The sequence below is a fragment of the Zonotrichia leucophrys genome, chromosome 1 (genome assembly GCF_028769735.1).
Source record: "Zonotrichia leucophrys gambelii isolate GWCS_2022_RI chromosome 1, RI_Zleu_2.0, whole genome shotgun sequence".
NCBI classification, from domain to species: domain Eukaryota; kingdom Metazoa; phylum Chordata; class Aves; order Passeriformes; family Passerellidae; genus Zonotrichia; species Zonotrichia leucophrys.
In genome coordinates this window covers 70,340,534-70,365,055 of record NC_088169.1, presented here as the reverse complement: position 1 = coordinate 70,365,055, position 24,522 = coordinate 70,340,534, and the positions used below count along the sequence as shown (strand labels likewise).

Genomic DNA, 24,522 nt, shown 5'->3' with positions numbered 1-24,522 from the left:
AGCTTGGTAGGGTAGTGGTGTGAAGGAGACATCCCTGGGATTTGGGCAAAGTCACTGACACTTGGCAGGGAGCTTTTTATTTCCTCTTCAGCTCTCAGAGATGGTTTTCACTCCTCAATAATGAAAATACCTCAAGAAAACCTGTTATAGACAGTTTAAAAGAGACAACTAGTGGAAATTATTTGGGTCTTCTCCTTTACCCATCCAACACCATGCATGAAGCTTGGAGAAACTTGATTATGAGAGGAATAGTGGATTTGTCTTTACAAACAAGCTGTGGGTCTGCTGGTAGATAAAACTAGCACTGGGAGATAAAAGAAACAATGGGAAGGATTCCACTGATTGATGAATGGAAAAGGATATTTGCCTTTACAAATAAACTTTAGGTTTGCTGATAAATGAAATTAGACATTAAAAGATGAAAGAAACAATGGGGAAGAAAATCCCCTAAATTCTGTAAGAATTAAAAATTAAAAGGGAGGGTTATACATTAGAGGGAAATCTTCAGTATCAGGTGTATCAGGAACCTCTCAAGTACCTCAGCCAATGGGGAAAGAGAGAATGGAAATGTGGCTGGATAATTGGGATATAAAGGGAGGTTGCGTCCTCCAAAAATTTGAGAGACCCCAGGGGAATGCCCCATGGCCTCTCCCTTTATTTGAATAAAGTAAAAGGACCCCTCTGTCTCCTTTTAGGACAAAAACTCCTGGTGTTTGTGGATTAATTTTCCTAACAATGACCTTTGAGACTCCTGAGTCAGGCATGGGTTTGGTTCAGAAGTTGCTGGAGAACGAGCACGGGGGGAAGGCTGTGGGTAAGGCACAAAAGTGGGGGAAGGCTTTTCCACAGGATGGTCTCTCGGATGAGGAAATCTGCCTTGCAGCAAGCAGTCACTAGGTGTGGAGGGCGAGGAGAGGATCCCGTGGGACCCCCTGGGGCAGCAGCTGGAAGCCAGCACATCTCTGGGGGCTGAGAGCACAAACCCACTCCTCTCTGAAGCTAAAGCCACCCATCAGTTTGTCTCAGCAGACTCCTGGGTTTCAGCACCTCCTGCCAGCTGTATGCCACTGCTGGATTTCATTGTTACTTCTGTGGTAAATGTCAGGTGAAGAAGTAAACAACTTCACCTCCTGTTTCCCAGCCTTCAAAGCTCTGGGAAATGTCCTTCTGCCCCAGGGCACTGCTGGCAGCAGAGTGACAAGGGGAGAGGGTCCTGAGCCCCTGGCAGTGCACAGGAGAACCACAGGCCAGGGTGATGAACTGCCACACTCCCTTGGATGTGCCAGCTAATCCAACCTGTTACTCGGAACAGGAATGCCAACTATCAGGGTTTTTATCCTAAATTCCACTTAGGGATTTTCAAAAGACAAGGGAGTGACCTAGAAAAGTGAGGATTTTCTAAAGAAAAGCAGTCACTTTCTCTTCCTGCAAGATCTCAGCAATAAATACAGCCTGCAGCCTTTGTAACATGGCCTGCCTAAAGGAGTTTACAGGGCTCACCCCTAAGATAGAAGACAGGGATGGGGAGCAGAGTGAAGTCCTCAGATTCCAAAGGGAAATGTTTAGTTATCCTCACCTGCTGCACCATTTAGACACAAGTCTGTGGGGCTGGAGAGGATTCCTCCAAGGGTACCAAGAGACCTGGATCAAGTGTTCATCAAGCCACTTTCTATCAAAGGATAGGTTTAAATTAAATATTAGGAAGAAATTCTTTACTGTGAGAGTGATAAGGTGCAGGAGGATAGAATATAAGAAAATAAAGAGAGTGTAGAAAGTAATCTTACCCCTAAGGAGTTGCAGCTGGGCCAATTATCAAAGATTAGGAACAGGCCTGGCTTTAACAGGCCACAGCTGTAAGCAATGAGAAGAACAGTGCTATAAAAGAGTGGGGTGGCTGGGTGGGAAGGATATTGGGGTCAGTTGGCTGCTTTGTGAAGATGAGAGAGTCAGTGTTCTGAGGAGATGCCCATGAGAAACACCAAGAAGGTATGGAACTTTTGTGATTAGGAGACAACAGTATGGAACCCCTGCAATGAGATGGCAACAATGAGGCTCTGGAACGGGTTGCCCCAGAGAAACTGTGGATGCTCCATCCCCAGAAGTGTTCAAGACCAGGCTGGATGAAGCTTGGAGGAATCTGGTGTAGCGGAAGATGTCGGTACCCATGATAGGGAGGCTAAAACTAGTTGATGTTTATGGTGCCTTCCAACCCAGTCCATTCTACAGTTCTATGGTTTACCAGCAGTCCTAGCTCAGTGGGGATATTCCAGTTGACTGGAAGTCAGCAAATGTGATGCCCATCTCTAAGAAGGGCTGGAAGAAGGATTCAGGGAACTACAGGCCTGTCAGCCTGCCCTTGGTGCCAGAAAAGGTTACAGAGCAGGTTGGTGGCACCATGCAGCATGTGCAGGACAATGAGGGCACACACCCAGCAAGCATGGGTGTGCAAAAGGCAGGCTGTGCTCAATCAACCTCATCTTCTGTGACAAGCTTAGTAGATGAGGGAGGGGCTGTGGATGTTGTCTGTCTGGACTTCACTAAGGCATTTGATGCTTTTCCCATGGCATTCTCCTGGAGAAGCTGGAATGATCATGGCTTGGATGTGTGCACAAAGGCTGTTAAAGGCAGGACCAATGTCCAACATCTTCATTCCACCTACACATTAGAAAGTGCACTTTGCTTGTCTCAGCTTGAGTTAATACAAGGTAATTAGCACATCCCTTCAGTAGCACTGCACAGGCACCATCTGGAGGGACAGATTACAGCTCGGGAGCTGATTTTCCAAACAAGCCAAGGCAGACTCAGGCTGGGGCTGGATTCTAGCCAAGTGAGGAAGCGGCACTACTGCCATTGGCTGTGGGGAAATAACAAGTGCAATTTTCTCTGTTTATAAAAAATATAGCAATATATTTTTGTGTCTCAATAATTGGAATAAGCCCTCTTGACTTTGCCAGGGACTGTTGGGTGTGCAACAGCTTAAAGGGAATAGGTTTTGCCATAACTTTTTGTGATTATAACTGAATGTCACTTGAGTTATTCATCGGGGGGAATTGGAAAGGGAGGAATACCACGTTTTGAATTATCACTGGAGATAGAGGTGCTGACAACTGTGCTCAGGTTTTTAGTGCCTAATTAGCAGCATGCTGGAACTGCACCTCCTCTCATTACTCCTGATTACAGCCTCACTACATTTTGTAAAAAATAGTGTGATGTCTATAAAACACTTCCCCCAGCGTTTGTGTCTGAGGGCTTTGGTGTTGCTGCCAAGCTGCTCACCTCCCCTGGGGGCAAAGAGCTCATACACTGACAAGGAAAAGAGGAGGGGGTGCTGGGGAGCCATATCCCCCCAAAAGGGGTTGGTGTGGCTGTGCTGGGGGAGCCGCTGGGGAAGAAGCTGCCACCAAAGGCAGGAGCAGCAGCATCCTCTGCTCTGCAAGGGGCTCGGAAAACTCCATTTCTAAACTTCGTTGAAAACCAGTGTGTCAAACCGGACTGTTGTTTGGATGGATGGTTAACAACTTGCTCTCTGTCACTTCTCAGGGGTCTGTCCTGCAGCCACTCATTACTTGTGGACAGAAAACCAGAAATTCTCAGGGCTGCCACATGCTCTCGGCTAGGCAGAAATCATCCCTGCAAGCTTGGTTTGTTATTGCAGAACTGAGGAGTTCTGGGCTTGCTTTTAGATCCAGGAGCAGGAGGACAGCTGAGGGCAGGAAAGCTGCTGTAACACACCTTTATCTCAGCGTTTCCTTCTTGCCTTACCTGGCAGCTGCTGGGTTTCAAGGTGAAACAGTTTGGGCAGGCTGCCCAGTCCTGAGGCTGGGAGTCACAGCTGGAGCACTGCATCCCACTGCTGCCTCCCTGGGACCCCCTCATGGCCCCAGCTCCACCACCATGACTCAAGCACAGCATCAGGAAAGCCCAGTGCGTCTGCTATGCAAGACAGGAAATTAAAATGGCAATGCATTACGTGCAGCTGAGAATGAAGAATCCTGTGTAATTAATGCCTCCTGCCACAGATAATTATTGCTGTGGTTTGCCTTCTCCAGCATGTAGGGACCCAGCCCCACTGGACCAAGGCTGTATGAACTGGTGGAAATAGCCTGATCCTCCTACAGTTTCAGGATAACACAGCAACTCACTGGGAGATATAAATAGATACGAGCAGTGCAAACTCAAAAGTAGAAAATGAGAATAAATAGGATATTATTAGCAGCAGACACAGTACCTCAGATAATTTACAGGTGTTCCAAGGATTATTTTTCTTGAGAAGAAGATCATGAAGTGAAGTCATCTTTCCAATGCTTTTAGTTCACAAATTACTAAATCTTAGGCAGAGCCCTCATGTTAATCGTAAATGGAGATGAAGAAAAAGTTATTGTGACTTTGCTAGGAAAATGAAGCTGGCACGGCTGCCCAAGCCAAAGTGTAGATAGAGATGAGGAGCAGACCCTGACAGGTAGGAGATCTCAAAAGTGCAATATGTAGCTTTGTATGGTACGACAGAAGCACTGCACAGGAGTTTCCAGGCTGAAAACAGAGTAAGTGGTGCTGTCCCCTCTGGCCAGCAGCATGGCCCAGTCCCTGGTGAAGGTTATCCCCATGTGACATGGACTGCCTGCAGCCTGTGAACCTGCAGCTCTCAAAGGCAGAACTCATGAGTCACAAATTAAATTCTGGGGCTGGGGGCTAGCTTTGAATCTGCAGCAGAAACATCCTGCTGCTGAGCCCAGGAATGCAAAGGAGCCAAATCTCAGATCTGCCCCAGAGGAGAGGGAAGAGAGCAAGAGGAGAGCAGGGCTGGAGCTGGTAGGATGAGCTAGGCTGGGAGTTGAGGCTGAGGAAGACAGAGGGAGGAACAGAAAGCAGAATGATGTGGGTGCAGACATCTGCTCTGAGAGGCAGCATCCAGAGGTGGGGAGCAGGTCCTGTGGAACATAAGACTTAGACACAAACAAAGAAACTTGGAGAGTCAGGGAGAGTGAGGTGAGGGCAAACACAGGGAAGAAGAGATGAGCCATGTCGGGGGAGGGAATTGCTGGTTCAAACCAACCATATACAAGGTCATATGAACATTCTGAAGGCAGAAGGGTACTGAGCTGCCACAAGAAACCTCCTAAGCCAGCAAGAGGCACCTTAAATGAGGAGACATTTACCACTTAGAGGTGTCCCCCAGATGCAGCAGGATGAAATTTACAGCTCTGTGATGCACAAGGGGTCACATTAAATAACAATAGGTCTTTGATTTTAAAACACAGAAGATGAAAACCAGGCTGTTCTCTGTGATACACAGTGGGAGGATGATTGATCATAGCCATAAATTGAAGAGGGAGAAGTTCAGACTTGCAAGGAGAAACTTTCACAGCAAGCACAGTCAAGCAGTGACACGGGATGCCCAGAGAGGCTGTACCATCTCTGCCTTGGGCATTTTCAAGACCAAAATGGACGAAGCCCTGAACAACCTGGCATGACCAGAGATGCTGTTTGAACACAGATTTGGGAAGGGAATAGCTCCTGCTCTTTCACTAACCAATTTTAAGCAAACAAGGGGATGGCATTGAAAGATAATTCCAAAAACTTGCCATGGGCAGAAATGAAAAAAGAGGCTTAAGTGGGAAATGGGAAACAATCCACTCCAGCCTGGGGAGTCAAAAGATCACTCCAAGGTCACCTATTTTCTTCAGAAGTCTCTGTGAAACTCCCTTGCTATCTCATATGGTTTTTTAATACCAAGGTCTTCTGAAGCTAATAATCCTATTTCTTGTTCTATGAGCTCAAATGAGTTTCCTGTACATATCCAAAGTTTTCAGTTCTTCTAGATACTGATAAATTATCAGCATAATAAACCACCTCTGCTTCTCCCTGTTGTCTTTCAGTGAAATCCAGAAGGTGAAAGGTCTTTCAGTGAAATCCAGCCAAGCATGCAAAGGTAGCAAAGGGAGGAAGGCAGTCTCAATCCAGCCTCTTAGTGTGTGCATGTTATCAGGCTTATCAAATGTTTCATCTGAAACCACTGTGTCTGTGGGGAACTTAAACAAGCACAGCAGACTCAAGATACTTATACTGTCTGAAACCCTCGTGACTACCCTGTAGTGCTCTTGAAATCTGGACTCCCCATAAACCCATCCAATGAGTTGGCAGGCAAGTGAATGGATCACTGTCTTCACTCTGCAGCTGTTTCACCAAAAACTGGGGAATTATGTTCCCACAAAAGTTTCCACAAATCAATTTCTAGCCAAGTTTTCTTTGCTGGGAAATTCCTCCCCAGTGATAGCTCTGAAGACACAAGAGCACAAATACAGCAGGAGCGGAGCCTCTTTGGAAAAGGCCACGCGCCATTAGCGGATTTTACCCTGCCCTTGGTGGTTTGGTGATCTCCAACCCACCAGGACTCAGGGAGAGATGGATGGGCCCTGAGGAAGCTGAGACACATTCTGCTGGTGCTCTGAAGACCAGGAAGAGCACAGTGGATCTGAGGCAGTGTCCTGCTGGAATGGCAGCCCTAGCACAGGGCTCAGCGTGCTGGGTGCTGTGTTTGCTGTGACAAGCATGGCTTGGGAGGTGGCCACCGCACGCTCAGCAAGCTGGAACTCCTTCTGTGCTCCCTCTCCAGGCCCATTGTTTGCCCAAGCAAATTGCTGGGTTTTATTTTGATGTGGAAAGAGAAACATGTTTCAACAGAACCAGATTCCCTTTTCTCAGACAGCTGCTCTTGCAGCCCTGCTTTTACAAGCGTGTATTAATGACATGAATGCAATTGCTTTTCCTCACAACAGCACTCTAAAGCAAAAAATCCCTGATACACCGTTAGTCATCAGCAAAATTCCTGATGACATTGAGTATTTAGTACATATACGAGGAAGGCACTGCCTTGGCAGGACTGGTTTGATGTGTATGAATTCTGCAGCAGAGTGCAATGTTTGTCCTTCCACAAAGCAGCCAGAGCCACAACAGTCCTGGAGCTCAGGTCCCAGGGTATCCTGGTGGGACCACTGCTCTTCTTAGCCACTACCACAGCGTTTCAGTCTGCCTTGCTCTTCAGCAGTATGGGGCAACACTAATGGCAGTTTCTATTATCCACAGTGGCCAATATTCCTCATGGTTTACCAGTCCTAATCCAGCAACAGGAACATCAGATTTAGGTTTTCATCTCAGGGCACAGTGGAGGCATAGGGATGGGCACATGTATACATCCAGCAACCAAAGAATGACTTACAAAACAAAACAAAAATCCAAACCCTCCAGTCAGCTGGCCATTCTGTAGCTTGGAATTGCACTTTGTTAGTCAACATTATCATCATCCAGGTTCATTCCAGTACTTTATGAAAGCTATACAAACGGTTTCACAGAATGACATATCTATATTAAATAACTTTGTCATTTAGTTTAAAACATATTCTAGCAGGAAGCTGTTCTTCTCAAAACAAAAAACCTTCAGGTCAACAGTATAAGAAAACAGACTAAGCACAATTTTCCAAGGCTTAATTAATTGAGTATTGAAGATTTAAAATTCTATATGGGATAAGTCAGCCATTACTGACATGTGAATGAAATAATTATAACTATGGTTGCCTGCATACTTCACTCCATTTTAGGCTGAAACTTATTCACTTGAATTTATAAAAGCATCCAAATTTACTGTAAATGTTTTTTTCCAAGCCCCACTTGGTATCTGAATGAGAAAGAATAGTTCAATTAGCTGAGCACAGTAAAGTTATGAGCAAAGACTGCTTTCAAAAGCCTCTTTAAAAACTGAACTGCTTTTTCACACACAACATGTGAAAGCTTCACTGCTGATGTTAGTCTTTTTCTGTGAACAGTATTAATCATCCATAAACACAAGCCCTTGCTCACACAGGTTTAAATATGCCACACTTAGGACGCCCCTAAAGCTTTGACCATTGCTATTTCTAGTGATTTATGAAAAGAGGGATTTTTTTAATGCAAAAATTTTTTTCATCACCAGGCACAAAATGGATTCTTTACCTTATGTAAAACTACAGAAAATTTCTATTAATTAAGTCAGACCAAAATTGCCAACTCTGTATAAAAAGTTAAGCTTCCAACTCCGTATTAGGCATCCACATTGTAATGACCTTTCCAAAGACACTGGGATTATGCAGCTCCTTTTCATTTCAGGGGACTTTTACTGTTGACACTGAAAAAATATTCAGAAGACAAGCAGGGTTTTAAATCATATTGCAATGATTTGTTTCAGGCACTTACATTTCATCAGTTTTTGTTTTTAAATACGGAGCCTGATTCCCCATTCAAAAGCAGCAGTTTGAAAACAGCCACGTTTAGATACCACACTTTAAGCATTTGCACATCTACATTCAGCCTACATTTGCATGAATATGTCAAAACGTTTTTTTAATTCCCCTTCACACTTTAGGAGAAACATTCAAGAACTGACAGATTTGTGGAAAAAACCCCTCAAGTTGGCCATTAGCAAGAAGTCAGTGATTTACATATAATTATCTAGACATCCACAACAGAGCAATCAGCCAAATAAATGGAACATTAATGTGACAGCTGGATTCTGATCTTCACATCTTCCTTAACATAATTTAAAAAATAACAGCAACAATGGGAAACCAGCCTTGATACAAGGCGACTTAGAACCTTAATTCACCAAATTTAATCATCTGTAAGGATTCCAGTAAATCATTAATCACAAAACATCAAAATGATTTTTAATGAAAAACACCTCAAGCCCCCAAAATTACTGCAGACCTTGCCTGCAGAATAGGAAAAATACTTCATTGCTTTTCATTTCACCATAAAAGGTAAGATCTGCACTGAATCAGCATATCAGATAATGCTCAGAGAGAAATGTTGCTTTTTGAGGGTCCAGATACTCTTAGGGAGCACTTGAAAAGGTTTGTTCTCTCAGATATTCAAGGCCACAAACTTTCATCGCTCCTTGCTTCCACATGAATCATGCCTTTTTTTAACATGATCTGTTTTCCTCATCAACAACAATTTTTAAAATATGTAACTCCTATTAAATTTAATGTTTAACTGGATTTTTGTAACCTTCCTGCATGTTGACCCCTACAAACTTACCCAAACCTTGAGGGAACCGAACAAAAAACCTCACATTTCTGCTCTTAGTACTTAGGTAAACAGGCACAGAACATCAGGAAATGTTTGATATGCATGCCCAGCCAGGAATGGAAATTGGAGTCAGATCATGGTTCAACGAGATAACTTCCACAAGCAGATGCTGAATTGCCCCTCAGTTAAACCACCAAACTGAGCAAGTTGGAACAAGATGTCTCAACTACGAAAATCACAGAGCATATGCTAAGCCCTCAAAGCTGCTACGCCTGTTGCACACAAGAGGAAGAGCAGGCAACCAGTTCAGGCAGCTTTCTGTCCAGGCTTACCACTAATTTTGCAAGGAGTGTTTTATAAGACGGAATTTTTATCGCCCTTCACGTAGGTGGCTGCAACACTAGAACACAGGAGAACAAGTGCCAGGCAGGCCAGACCTCCTGAAATGTGTGGCAGCTGTTTGAAGCACATTTTCTTGATGGAAAACACTGAAGTGGGACTGGATTACTCAGGACTCAGCATCCCCACATAAATCTGAGATTTATCTTTTCGCGAAGGGGGACACTTGGCAGCTGCGGTCTCACGTTCCTCCTTCTCTGTTTCCAAAATGAAGGTGGGCATTTGTGCACTTAGAGACAAACATTGCTGTGCTGTCACTACTATCCCAGCTGTGTTCCCCATGGAAGTTTCCAGCTGAACACACAGCTGTGTCTCCTGATATGTGCAGAGGTACCTGACGTACAGCAAAACCACCAGGAGATGCCAGGTTTGGACACACGGATTCAGTGCAGGCTGATAATTGGTGTCATACAGACTGCCCCATCAGCCAGCCTGTCACTGGTTTTAGAGATTTCAAGGCTCTGGGGCTTTTTCCCTCTCACTGTAATCCTTATTAACAAGCTTTTGGTATTATTTTTTATTATTTTTTCATTTTATCATTATTTTTTACTATTATTTTTTAAATTTACCCAATTTGTCCAAAAGCAGCATTTTACAGCTTCATAATTTTCAAAAAAATTTCTTTACTCACTGAAACACAAAATTATCATGCATTCTACTTTTTTTAAATGGACAAGTTATTTTTAATTTTTTTAACCCCATAAATACATATTAACTTGCACACAATCCAATGATGAATAAAGACAAAAGACAACTTAGGAACTATAGTAATTTTTGTCTCTTTTCTCCTTTGGTGAATTATGAATAATTCTACATGCAAAATATGGGGGGAAAAAAAGCTAATTGGTGTTGTGATATATTTGTGGAACACACTTGTTGATCTCAACTTGTAGTATCTCCCTTTAATACTCTCCATACAGGAAAAGTTACCAGAATTAAAAACAAACAAACAACACCCTCACCCAAAAAAAAAAAAAAAAAAACCACAAACAAAAAAGAGCGAACACACATCCTATAAATATTGAAAGTGTACATTTGAAATAGTTTGTCTCTCTTTTATGAAAAAAAAAAATGGAAAAGAGTCTCAGAGTATTGCATATGCAGCAAGTACAGTCCTGATTAATGCAGTTTTTCTCCCAGTATTCACTGAAGGTTCTTGGTAGCTGTTCGGCAAAATTTAGGGCCACATTAGACTGGGATTAGCAATTACACTGACACCTCTTTGGCATCTAGCTCCTAACAGATCTTCTCATAACCTGCTTCTGATGACCCCTATGTAACATTGCCATGCCATGCAACTCTAAATAAGCTCAAAAACAATTTAAAAGGCATCTTCTGTAAAACAAAGATTTCATTTTTCAAATATGCTTTTGATTATGTAGCAATCTTAGGGGGAAACACTGCATGCCTTTCACAGTCTCTTTAAAAAGAGGAGGAAAAGGGTACACCAAGGTTGCATTTGTTCAATCTCATGATTCCAATTTTCTTTTTTATATTGAAGAGTATGTTCACCACAGAGACATGACAAAAACAGAAAGCACCAGATATTGTCAGTGCAAATACCTTGTATCTCATCTCTGACATACAACTCAGTGATTTACCAAACACTGTCTGAGGCTGTGTACTGGCAATCTTCCCTGACATGGAAGATGCAGAGAAGATGGATGTGACACAACATTGGGATAATGATTCTCCAGAAAGCCAAATAAATGTGCAAGCTTGGAAATAGGCAACTCCAGCTGAATGCTGTTAGCACATCCTGTAAGAGCTGATCACGGCAGCCACTGAAACAAAGCAACACTCAGTGAAACAGAGATGAAGCAACATAACAATCACACCTCAAAGCAGCTGATGCACATCAGGTTGTGCTATGGCCCAATGACACTCAAATTCAGCTGATGAACTTGAGAGCAGAGGCATCCCTAGATAATGAATCACTTAATAATACAATAATAAAATATTCTGAGACCTTCACTACTTTTTTCCTAAAATCAGTTACAGAAAATACACAAATGAGTCCTAGTGAAGAGTCAGAAAATATTTGTAGATCAGACCACTAAAATATTACACTCCATATATGCATAAATTGTTTCTGGAGGAGCACTCATTAATACAATCATATCAACCTTAAGTATCTGTGTACAGACAGAAATTTCAAACAGCAAATTAAACACACACACAAACGCATGAAAAAGTCAAGAACGGCAGGATGTTTTGAGCATCCCCTAAATTCTCCAAACACCAGAAATCTGCGCTAAATACAATATTTTGTCTTTTGGGGGAATGCTGATTTCATATCTGTTGTGCCAGTAAATAATTGTAAAGCTACGTCTCTCTAATTCCAGATGGATTCCTGCTGTGCATTCTCTCTCCTGGATATCCTGAATTATATAACCTGCAGAATGCAGATCAAGGACATGACTGATGGTCCTTCTGTAATTAGAGTTCCCTAATGATGCCAACATGGGTTCTATAACAATGACCTGGGTACAAAGCACCTTACCCTCTTCTGAGCCCTTACAATCTCTTATGCAGGCAGCAATCACAAGCCACTAGAGAAAGAATATAATTTATTTGTACTTTTATTAAGAAAGCCAAAGATATCACTCTGTTCATTTTAAAACTGGTGATATCTACAATCTTCCTTATATATCCAACACACTCTTAGTATAGAAGTTCCCCAAGGAATATATTTTAACAAATACCAAAGAAAGTTCATTACTGCCTCGCCACACTCTATCATTAAAACAGGAAACAATGGATTTCAGGGATCTCTGTATTTATGAAGCTTGTGTTTGTTTGCATGGTAGTTGACTTGCACTGTTCATTTATAGCAATCATTTAGTGGCAAAGCTGCTGCAAAGTGAACCACCCTTGAATACAGATTATGCAGAATATTAATTCAGTAATAATGGAGCTCTTGGAGGCTCACAGGTAAAGAAACTAATGTATTATACATCTCACATTATGCTGTGAGAGGTTAGAGGACTTTGAAGCCTTGTAAGACCAAAACCATTATTAATAGTGCATATTGTATTGTCAAGAGGGAAAAAAACCCCTGAATTTCCAAGACACACAGAGTTAAGATCAACTCAGACAAATGTGGGGGAAAACTGGAAACCTTACAAAGTACAGCCACTCTTTGGAAGCAAACAATCAATACCTGCACTGTTCAAACTTTTAGAAAAGTCACAAAAGTACTGTCAGTGTAATACTGCAGCCCACAGGTAATTAACATGCACCGAAACCTTTCCTTCTTTTAGAGACAAAGGTAACCAAAGAGGTGGTTTCATCTATGAATACAATTTCAAGAAATTGCTCTCAGAGAACTTTTTAAAACCCCGAACCAACAACAAAAGGAAAACAAAAAACCAAACCCACAGGTAGAAACCCCACCCTTTTCCACAGGGAACACATCAGGATGTCCTACCCAGCTTCAAGCTGCTGCTTCAGAGGGATGCAGATCTGTGGATCCCACATTAATCTGCCAGCCCTATGCAGATGGCACAGGTGGTGGGGACCTGAAGTGGCCCCAAATCCCTGTGTGCTAACACCACCTGAATGCCAGCTAAGGAGATGCAAGCTGGTTTATGACTAAATTCTGAAAACACAGCTTGGTTTTAACCATTCATACATGTACCCCAACACCTAAAAGTCACCAAGGCTACAGACACAGTCATCACAACTACAAATATGGCAGGGCCTGAGCTGTTTGTGACACCTCATGTTTATTTACCTGCATTACAAAGAAGAGTGGACTCCAAGGGAAGAAAGATCCTGGATCATCCATGGATACTGTAACCAGCTACAGCTTGTATTCGTGAGCCGGACTCCTGTCCTTTGTCCTCTCTCACATGTCAATGATGTAAATTCTCCCATTTTTCTCTCCTTCTGTCTTCCCTCCCACAAGGTGGCCACCCAAGAAATCCCCTGGGTAACTCGGACACGTATTTTGTGGCAAGGGACAAATTTATTTTTAAGGGAGAAGAAGTCCAGGAAGTACAGGATTTAAAACTCCCTTCTCTTCTAGCTCAGAGACCAAGGACTTACCAAAAACTACTGCTAGAGAAGCACAGCACACCAAACACAGCTGCCACCCTGTGATTTCGCTAACAACACACTAAAATACTTAATGCAGTGTATTTAAACACACCTCTCTGCCCAGGGCTCAGGGCAGCTGGCCTAACACAGCAAGTTCCACATAGCTGTTTTTTTTTAAAAAAAAACATCATAAAGGACAAAAGGCAGCTGACTGATCATCTGGACTCCACAAAGGATACAGCATGTATCTTTAGAGAACATAACTTTATTTAATAGAAGTTTTTTGCTCCAATATACAAAATAAGGGACTGCAATCCCAATTGACATTTACATAGGTACACAGCAAATAAATTCCACCATTTACAACAACTGACAACTTTCCCACACTCCTCACTGTATTACAGTCAAGAAAAAATCCTGTAATGTTTTACATACCAATCAGTTATATTTCGTATTTCTGTCTCTTTTAATTCTGTTTTAAGTTGCAGCTTCTGATATCAGTTTAATGAAGAACTTATAATTATTTCAGCTGCACTAAAAGAAAAACGAAATATGTAATTTGGAATACTATCTCAAAACCCCTATACAAAATAAAAGTCAGTATCTTATAAAAATACATAGCAGGAGTAAAACCAGTGAAACAACAAAAATGCTTTGAATTTTGTTAAAGTATAAAACATTTATCAACTAGCCTCAGCTTTCAACTACATTAAAACAAAAGAAAAAAACCCCAAAAATAAGAAAAGAAAAAGAAAAAAAAGACCAAACAAATTAGCAAAAGGTAATATGACAGTTCTTTTGCAATACTGTACCTTTAGTATGCAAAGGACTTCATCCTTCTAACATGCACCATTATGCAACTGATTTACCCCTTAAACCTTTTTCTATTGAAAGCCAAAAATAGATGTTAACATTATTTGAATCCTTTCAGAAAAATCCAATCATATTTTTCTACACCTCCCAGAATATTTAGCCTTTACTTTACAATGCTGGTAGTTTAATATGATACATAATCTTCTATAAAAGAATTCTAGCCAAACCAAGGCGTTAGAAACTCTGCATCTTACAAAAGCGATTTGTTATAGTATGACAGTTGCTAAATAGCCCAATTTATTTAGTGACCCTGTTAAAGATTTGTTCAACTGAGTGAATAGGTGAAGTCATTTCCTGAGCTAAAAGATACAGGTAAGTAAATAGTCAGTTATAGCAGCAGACAGGAGACATTCCTTTTAAAAGTTGTAACAGTACCAATAAAATAACCTTAGAAAATTACAGTAATGTAGAAATCACTAGCTGACAAGGGAGTGACAAGGACCAAGACCTGATTGCCATAATCTGGAATGCACATCCAATGACCTTCCAGAAATTACATTCAGCTACTGTCAGACAATGTACTCCTAAGTGAAGAATGTCAAACAGTTCACATTTCTTACAGATCAGGTGTTTTGCCAAGATTTAATTCTTAACGCTGTTTCATAAGCCTAAAGCAAGGTAAACTGCTTAGTTTCAAAAAATTTCCACTATACAAGACTTAAATATTATTACTTTCACAAGAATGTGGTATACCTTCAGTCTCATGAAATTCCAAACCAATTTCTTCTTATTACTCAGACTTAATTTAATGTTTAACAGAAGTTGGTCTGCTTTTAGGAGAGGAAATAATATTCTTAAAATGATTTACTTCGATCCAAATCATTCTAATTTGCCTGGAGTATGAACCATTAACAAATCATCAAAGAACTACAAAGACTGGTATACCACCACTGCACCAACGTTTTCCTATGATTTAAGTCTTCTACATCATTTTTTTCACCCGTTAATGGGAAGAGTCTACTCTGACTTTATTAAATAAAGTACCTGAGTTAGATACCAGTTCCTCCAGAAGGAAATCTCTCTTCTGTGTTAAAAATTTTTCAGATATTGTAGGCGTCGCTTTTGTAATTTTTATTGTCTCTCCTTTAATATTTAAACATAATTAGTTTAAATTCAAATGAATATATAAAATTTCCAATACTTGTTAGAATAAAGGACAATACACAAGATCCTAAGTTACAATAATTTATAAATAAAAAATAAACTATTACAAACCAAATCTTTCCCCATACGGAGATGAAAAGCCATAACCTTGACTGATTGTTCCCGATCACACGTTATAAATAATGTAAGCTTCTCCAGAGAAGCAAAGCATCCTTGCCTCCCTGACACCACTTCACACCCTCAGGTAAACCACTTCCATCAAGAAGGCAATTGAGTTGGGCCCAGACATAACTTCTTGCTTACATGTTAACCTTCCAAACCTCACTCTTTCAAACCTAAGCACAGGAAACTAACTTCACAGGGAATCCTTTACCTTTTCTACACAAAGTCTGTATAAAATACAGATTTCTAACGCTCCTAACTGCACCAAACCTGATTCAAAGGTCACTGAAGTCCATGGAAGGCTTCAATGGGCTTTGAACTAGGACCACAGAGATGGCATTGCCCAAAGGAAAGCTCCTGCAAGTGTGGCTGGTATCTCTCTTTTTGCTTTCATGGGATGCAGTGGAGATGTGTAGTCAGCATGATACCTGAGCAAATAAAATGAAAATGATATAAACATTTTAAGAACCCCAAACTCTTTCCTTAGTTGTGTGCAAACTGTGCTATTGCCCCTAGAGCTCCCTGCTTTCCTTCTCTTCAGTGCTTGCTCCACCCCAGGACAAGAAGATGGGAGACACAAGAATCTCTCTTCACCATGGCTCCCCTCAGTCCCGGGACTGATAGAAGAGGATGTAACCAGATTCAGAGTTCTTTGAGATGTCTGATGTCAACCCGTAGAATTCTTCAATAGCTTGTGCATCAATTTTCTGCATGTAAAAACACAAAAAAAATTGAAGCAGGAGTGTCTTGCATAATATACACATAAAATTAGGTTCCACTCTAAAAGTTATTGTAAAACCAAATTAACTTTCACATCACTACATAACACAATAAAATCCAAATAATTCTTCAACTTGTTATGTTTCAGCTTTTTCTCAGCCATCAACTGCACAGAGGGTAGCAGCTATGTATGTTTTATATATAAATTCTTAAGTGTTGTTGTAAGTATTGCATTAAGTTCCTATGTATTGTAAACTAAAACCCAATTTATCTGTATCATTATTTGTCTTGCCACAGAACAGTTTACTAAACAATGGTGAAAGACAGTGGTCATGAACAAAAGAATTTCTTTTTAAAAACCTAATTGGAATTCAAAGCATTGCACAGTCAAATTGTAAGGCACAGCTCTGCACACACAATTATTGCTCATTTAGACTGGGGTTGAAGCCTCTTTTCATCAGCACACCAGTCATTCTACTTTAAATAATCAGATCCACAAGAGAGGTGCATGTGCTCTGGTTGGGCTTACCTCAACAATATCATCATCAAAAAGCAACCAAAAATCATGACTCTTCACTATTGCAATATAATGTCCTCTGTTAGGGCCACTGTAAAATAAAATGGGGAAAGAATATAAATCATAACTTACATACATGTGGAGATGCATTCCCTTTTATTATTTTTCTTGTAGAAAAGCAGCATTTAACAGTAATTAAAATGGCTACCACAACAATTTCTGTTTGGATGTGTCTTGTCTTTTTTTTTTAACTCTCTACTTAGATCATCCTCACAATAGTCATACTTATTATGCTAAATAAAGTATTACAATTTCAAATAAGGAAAGAGCAGCACAGCCACTGACAATGTAAATGAAATCTTGAACAGAGACAGAGAAGTGAAATCAATAAAGCATTCTGATATTTCATAGAGACCGAACAGATCCCAAACTATTCTGATCTTCAGAAAGAAAAATCCTGTAGAGCTGCTGCTCATCTCCAGTCTCTTTATCTGGTCCACTGTAAACAGAAACTGAATTAAATGGGCAGTTCAGGAGTCTCAAGAAGCTCAGCAATGAGAAAGGCTCCCAGTTAAAACTGTAACAATGCTCAGCCTCTTCAGTTATGGCAGACAAGAAATTTCTCCATGACTGTGCCAGAAAAAACAATCCACCAGAACTGTAGGAGTGCCTTTTTTGTGATCAGGTCTCAAGTAAGGAAACAGCACAATTTCTGAAACAGCTGAACCTTACAACTGAGAGTGCTGAAGCAGCTCTGGAACTGCCACGCCTGGCCAGCAGCTCTTTGTGCCAGGTCAGGTGCCATCCTGAGGGAGATGTCTGTGCACCAGATCTCCATGAAAACAGCGTGGGCATCTCCTTCCTGCCCGTGGCTCCGAGAATGGAGAACTCCCCAAGAAAGAGAAATGGTCAGAATGGCCAGAAAGATTTTCCCCTATAATCCAGAACAAGAGTGTCCCAGAAAACTACGGCACAAAGGCTTTTTTCCAAAATTGTCCAATTTGAGATCTATTTAAGTCTACTCTTTAGTCATTGTGAGAAGATTGAATAAGTGGAGCAAATTGTCAAAAGAGAAAGTGAAATTAGGATTCCTAGCTATGAAACTGTGATCAGTGCAACCTAATCTAATGTCAAAGTTACCCTGCTTTGAGTTTTAGTATTTCACCTTACAATATAAATGATTCTGCAATTCTAGATGTCAAATCGTAATTTTCAAGTTTTCAACTTGAGGCTTTTATCCACTCAACAAGCAGTTTGTAGAACAAGCTGGTTTTAAATGTTCTTGAAGCCACAAGAACATTTGTTGAATACAGCAAAATCAAATATAAATCTAACAGTCCTATTTTGAAAGCAGTGAAACAAAGTAATCAACAAAATTCACAATATATGGATATATTTCAGAAAATGTTGCTCAAGCCTTAAGGAAAAAACCACACCCTAAAGGAAATGCTTTATAATTAATCTTTCTATAATGCTTTCCTTCCTAAGAAAGCTGTTTTCCTTAGAAACTGTTTTTAAATATTATTATATGATAATGTGTGGTTTGTGTTGTTTTTTTAAACACAGTTAAGTTCATATAAAGATCTGTAATGTGAAATACAGTGACCATGTTTCACAATGATCACTCAAAGCAACAAGGCCATAATTTCTGTCAGGACTGATAGCTTTTCCCCACAACACTTTTTTTCCTAAAAAAGTTAGTTACTTTTTAAGAGGTCTTTATTTGATTTATATGACACTGGGGGCTTTGTGTTGTTCTTTTAAGCACAGTTTTGTTTATAAAAAAACCCCTTGTTTATAGCAGAGTAATTACCTTCCACAATGAACTACCACAGCAACAAGGTCATACATTCTGTCAGGATTGGTGGCATCTCCTGAGGTGTTAAATAAACGAAGCTCTAAAGGAAAAACTACTCTGTAAGAGAGTTTTGTGTATCGATGCAGCTGATCCATGTACTTAAATCTCTTCAAATGGAGAGCTAGAATCATAGGCAGCTTTTTTACTTTCATCCTGAAAAAAAGAACAAAGCCAAAAAACCAGGAGTATTTCCAATATTCATCCTAAACATTCAGTCAGTAGCAAAAAACAAACTTGTTTTACTGAAGTCTTTAAAAACATTTGCAAGCATTAAAAGAAACCAAAACAATCAGATGTTTAAAAGTTTATTGTGTTGTTAAACTAAAGATTTTTAACTGAAAGAGAGAGAGAGAACTGAAAATATATTTAAAACAGTAAGATATAGTATATAAAAACAGCTTTAATGAGCTGACATAGTATTTTAGACATAAAGATCACACAGCATAGAATTCAACTTTTAAGTCTATCTACCCATAGCTTTTCGGAGTTCTAAAAGTAAAACCTAGATCCCACTTGATGTACAGTGCAGGTATTGCAACAGAGCTATTTCAGAGGTCCTGTTCCAGCTGAATTTCCCAGTAAATCAGCCAAGTCAAACAAGCTCTTTAAAATAAGCTTTGTTACACCACTTTGTCACATAAGTATTGCTCCCAAGTTTTCCTAGCCATTCATTTCCAAACCCTTCATTTAAAATTTCCAAGGGACACAAATAGCCCGCTGTTATGCACTACCTCCTGCTATCCAAACAAGATAAAGCTGAGCTCTGGCACAAAAATTTGGTACAAATGTTGCAGCAATGTTTTACAACAGTCAAAGCCAGAAAGTGACCTAGTTCTACTGAGGGCTCAATAGCCCCTTTCGCCAGCATGAGGTATTGAGACCTCACATCAGTGCCTACAAATCCTCCTCAGCCAAGCACAGCTGGCCTGGCAGCAACACAGATTTCCAAATCTTTGGGCAATGAATCTGCCCATGCTAACACAGCAACCAAGCCAGAGCTCTCTGCTTCCTGGCACAGCCAAGTGCCTTGGGCCAGCACAGTGCTGCCTTTTCAGACTTTCAGCCCCAAAAGGCAGCTCAAAAGTCTCTGCAATACAGCCCAGGTTCCAGACAGGTCTATTAAGGCCACACTTTCAGAATGTCAGGAAATTTGTAAAAGACAGCTGGTTTTCAAAAGATAGGGGACTGTGGACAAATTCCTTGATAACTCACCTGCCCACAAGGGGACCAGGCAATGAAAACAGTTGGAGCAGGGCAGAAAGATGACAGAAGCAACTATTTTTTAGGGTGAGTTATATTTTGATTATATTATGGCTACAATTTCTGCTCTCTTTTCAAAACTAAGTCCTCTCCTTACAATGTAACTGTGTTTGGTAACTGGAGCTCTTTCAATGGTGAAGAAATCTGGTACACCATCTTCGAGAGCTGAGTAGTCCCCATCACAGCTAAACTGTTTTACAGAGATGGAAGAAAAGTATGACTGCAGTGAAACTGAACCTACACCCCACGTGAAACCCAAAACATAAGCAATCAAAGCTGTGTTTTGCCATGGAAGTGCCTACAGTACAGGTTTATGCCAACCCAATTTATATTGGTCATGGCTCACATTACCTCCCACACAGAAAAAGAGCTCAGGCAACAGAAAACAGGCCAGGCCTGGATCCACAACCTCTACCAGACACCAATTAGTAAGTTTAGGCAATGTGTGAAGGCAGACTTGGCAGATGAGATATGCAAAAGCTGTGTGTGCAATCCATGGTAAACCAATAACCAGCAGCAGTGGCATAACCAGTGGAGCATGTCAGAGCTCCCAGTCCCTCAGCCAAATACTTTCTCAGATAATAAATAACCACACAGTACACAAATTGACAGGTTTTTCAAAGGTGTAAACAAGACTAGAACTATTAGGCAGGAATTGGTTTTAAACAAACATCATGGTTTTCAGGCTTCCACCGAGCTTCGGAGGATTTCCAGGAGCTCTGTCAAGCAGTTTAGCACAAGTAATCAAACATGTTCAAGAAACCAGAAACTCAGTTAACAACAACAGTCACAAAAAGTGCTATCAAACCGAATCTTTCAGCAACTGGAGAAATTATTTCATTTTCAAAACAAAACTAAGTTTAAGAAGTCACATGCAATCAATGACTTCGTAATTGCCAATTATTTTTTATTAGTGCCCAACACATTGTTTTGACTTGGCTTTTTAACTCTTTTTTAGTCTTAAGACTATTCATTTTCTCATTTGTAGAATAAATAATGATCAAAGGAGTCCCAAAACACTTTACATGGATTCTCACTACTCATGGAAAGAGACACATTGAATTCTAGCAAGAGGAATGAAGGCAAGTTACTTTTAAGTGGAAGAAGAGTAGAAAAACTAAGGGGGAAAGGGTGTTCTCTCCTTTACACAGACACACAAAAGAAGTACCAGAGTATTTTCACTGAATGCATGCGTTATTTGTCTCCTTCCCCAGCTGTGCTGTACCTTTTATGTGCCTCTTGCTTACTGCGACACTCTTCACAGTAATACTTGTATTCACTGCACAGAGTTTCTGTGTTGCTGAAACCCCTGAGTAAAAAAAACAAAGCTGTAAACACGAATATTTTAATATGAAATATCCATATAAACGTACAATATCAACAAAACTGAACACACTTCAATATACATAAGATAGAACTGGCAGCTTATTTCCTGCTTTCTGGGTAACAGGTAAAGGAAATCACAAAAATTTGGATTTTTGTGCCTACCTTAAACAGTGAGTGATTGAAGTATTCTGCTCCACATCAACTGAAAGGTCTAGGAAGTCTTCATCCTTGCTGCTTACCTGCATGAAAAAAAGACCCAACAGAACATAGTTAAGACAAATAATACTAATTTACCTCTGTTTTTCAGTACCACTTTCTATTGACAGAATGTATCTTTTACCCTATAATATCCTTTAAAAGATTTTACAAGTAGCCTTTCTATTTCCGAGACTTCTGTATTTTCTCTTTTTTTTTCAGGAAGGGTGAAGCGTGTATGAGTCTCTGGGTGTATGTAATGCCAGTTCTCACTATGTTGTGATTTCAGATCAACTATTAATGCCAAGTTTCTTCTACACCTCAGATTTTTCAAAAGAACAGAATCACTGTGATTCTTCTGCTTAGTGCTCTCACTTCTGTTCTTCTCTGATTCCCTTGAACTGAAAGTTATGTATTTGCATGTCACAGTGTACCCAATAAACAGCATGAATATTCTGTATCTTCTTCCAAGCTAGACTCATACTCCTAAAAGGAGCAGCAGACACTAAATTTGGCAAATGAGAGCTTTGAGCTTGGTCTGACAGAGGCAGAATAGCACAAATTCTCACAAAAATTCTCACAAAAATGTAAGAGTAACAAGAAAGTAAAACAGAACATTCTAGAAGTAGAAAAGAAATTCCACCACAAACCCTGACAAATGATGAAAAAATCCACAGCTGCCCTGAAAACCAACTATGCTACTGAAGTTTTAAAAACCAGTGATGTGCAACCTTAACTTTTGCCTGCTAGTGTGTCCTCTCTGTATCTAAATATTCTCAATGTCACTCATGACAATGGTGTCTGCCTAGATACAGAAGTAAATGCTTTTAGAAAAGATACCTCACTGCAGTTTCTTGACTGAATGCAGGAAAAGTGAAATAGGTACAGGGAAATAATGTAAGTTGAGTCTTTTAAACATATGAGATTTATGTTCCCTTTTCAACTCAGAAGGGGAAAAAAAAAAGAGGAAGTGGAAATTTGTTCTCTAATAATCAAGAGATGAGAAACACACAGCTCCTAAGGGAAGTGTATGTGGAGAAAGAAAGAAAAAGACAGATGGTCAAGACAACCATATCTGAGCATTAAAAACACAGGGCAAATCCAAACACCCAGGAAATTAAGTTGAAAGCTTCTGTTAATACCTGTGAGAAGATTGGGCTCCCACTGTTCTTCCCTAGTCTTTGCAAGAGTTAAGTGTGCATGTCAAAAAACACCACTAAGTCAGAATACATCATTTCAACTGCAACATTCAGATGCTCAAGTATAATGTTTATACTTTTAGAAAGATCACACAACACGTATGAAAAACTTCCAGGATGTTTAGAGTGGGGGAAAAAAAAAGTCACCCGTGCTTTCAGTGTGCTGCACATTTCCTGTATTCAGGGATGTATTATGGTGTAGTTGTGTGGTCAATTCTTCAAAATATCCCCTTGCAAATCACTCTTGGAATTATCAGACCTGCATTTATAATACTAAGAGCTCTGGTGGAAATCATTGTAACTGGGCATTAGGAATGGCTCAGGAAAAAAAAAAATCAGTTCTAGAAAATACTCTGCTGCTGCAGTCTTCAGCTAGGACAGCTGGAATTAGGGAGTCATGTGATCAGTGTTATTCAGACATGCAATTAGATAATTCTTCCTCTTTTGGTCTAATCAAAGAAAATTATGTGAAACAATACAGATTTCCCAGGCAGCTTTATCCCACACAAAAGCTGTAAGGGCAATCGAGAGGAGGGAAAGGATGTGTTCTACTTGGTTAAAGAGAGATTGGTACTGAAAACAGAAGTTTGCAAAAGGACAATTTCCATTCTCTGCGATAACATGGCCTTAAAACACCTCACTCAGGTTAGACAGTACTGTGCACTAAGGATCATGAGGAACCACTAAAGGCTTCATTGCAAGAATAGCCAAGTGGAATTTTTTCCATTTATGTTGGTGATTTATAAATTGTTATTCTTAATTTTTAAGATTCTTTGAGCCTTACTATTTGAACAGATTTTTCTAACATGAACTCATACAGTTTTAATTAAAAAAAAATTAAAAGCCACTCTGGAATCTTACAAGTTTCCCTCCCCCCACTTTTTGTAAAGGTTCTGTTTCAAATAAACATTACTATGCTTAGACTACAATCATCAGTGCTATATATTTCAATCATCTATAGAATGGAAAAAATTATGGACATGATCAGAAAACCTCAGCACTTGCAGGATGGAGCCCTGATACGTTCAAAAAGGTGTCTGAGTGCTCCTAACAGGAACATCTGAGTAATAGTGAGGACTTTGGATGCTCCAGAGCTCTGGCTGAAGGGGATGGTGTGCTGTTCCAACATCAAGGACATCATCCGCACCCACACAGCTCAGCTGCACTCTGATGACCAAAGCTGCACAGAACACAAAGCTCAGAAGGCTGAAACTCACAGAATCCATTATTTCCTACACTTGGGGATTTCACTGCAATGTGAATCTGCTCACTGGCAAAAGAGCTCTTGCAGCTAGAGACTGCCATGTGTGCTGAAACAGAAAGCAGTTTTAAAAGAAGCTGAAACAAAGTGTGCGATTTATCTTGGTTAAAAACAAAAAAAAAAGAGAAATGAAAATCGAGCAGAGCTAAAGGCTCTGTAGGACTCATGTGAGAGAGAACACTGGGATTTTCCTTATTGCCTTCTCTCAATCGTAGAATCATTTGAACCCAAGAGCAAGACCATCACCTGGAGACTGATATGGTGGTTTTGACAATTCCCTATATTTCTCTGCAGAAGTACTGGCCACATTTAGCTGTTCAGAATTTAATGAAGTCAATTACAATACTTTCTGGTTTACTGTTATCCTTCCTTAAACTATGAGAGAAACCCGTAAAACCAATTAACTTCTACATAGTTTCTATAAATTAGCCCTAAAATTTACATTCACTTCATCATTCTGCCTCTATCAAGGAAGGGTGAAAGCATTATAAAGAGAAACCACATTAAAAACATGAAAAAACAACTTACAATCCTTTTGTAACATATT

General features: G+C 40.2%; 1 protein-coding gene across 1 annotated transcript in view; it reads right to left on the bottom strand.

Annotated features, from left to right (window-relative positions):
* Positions 1 to 13,745: 13,745 nt before the first annotated feature.
* The window catches only part of USP12 (ubiquitin specific peptidase 12), a 32,699-nt gene continuing 21,922 nt past the window's right edge, over positions 13,746 to 24,522 (bottom strand). Inside the window, exons 5-9 of the mRNA XM_064716930.1 lie at positions 21,483 to 21,559; positions 21,220 to 21,303; positions 18,690 to 18,887; positions 16,889 to 16,967; positions 13,746 to 16,346 (exon numbers count right to left, since the gene is read on the bottom strand). Of these exons, the coding sequence (XP_064573000.1) occupies positions 16,245 to 16,346; positions 16,889 to 16,967; positions 18,690 to 18,887; positions 21,220 to 21,303; positions 21,483 to 21,559 (540 nt within the window). The 3' untranslated portion in view covers positions 13,746 to 16,244. The remainder of the gene's footprint in view (positions 16,347 to 16,888; positions 16,968 to 18,689; positions 18,888 to 21,219; positions 21,304 to 21,482; positions 21,560 to 24,522) is intronic.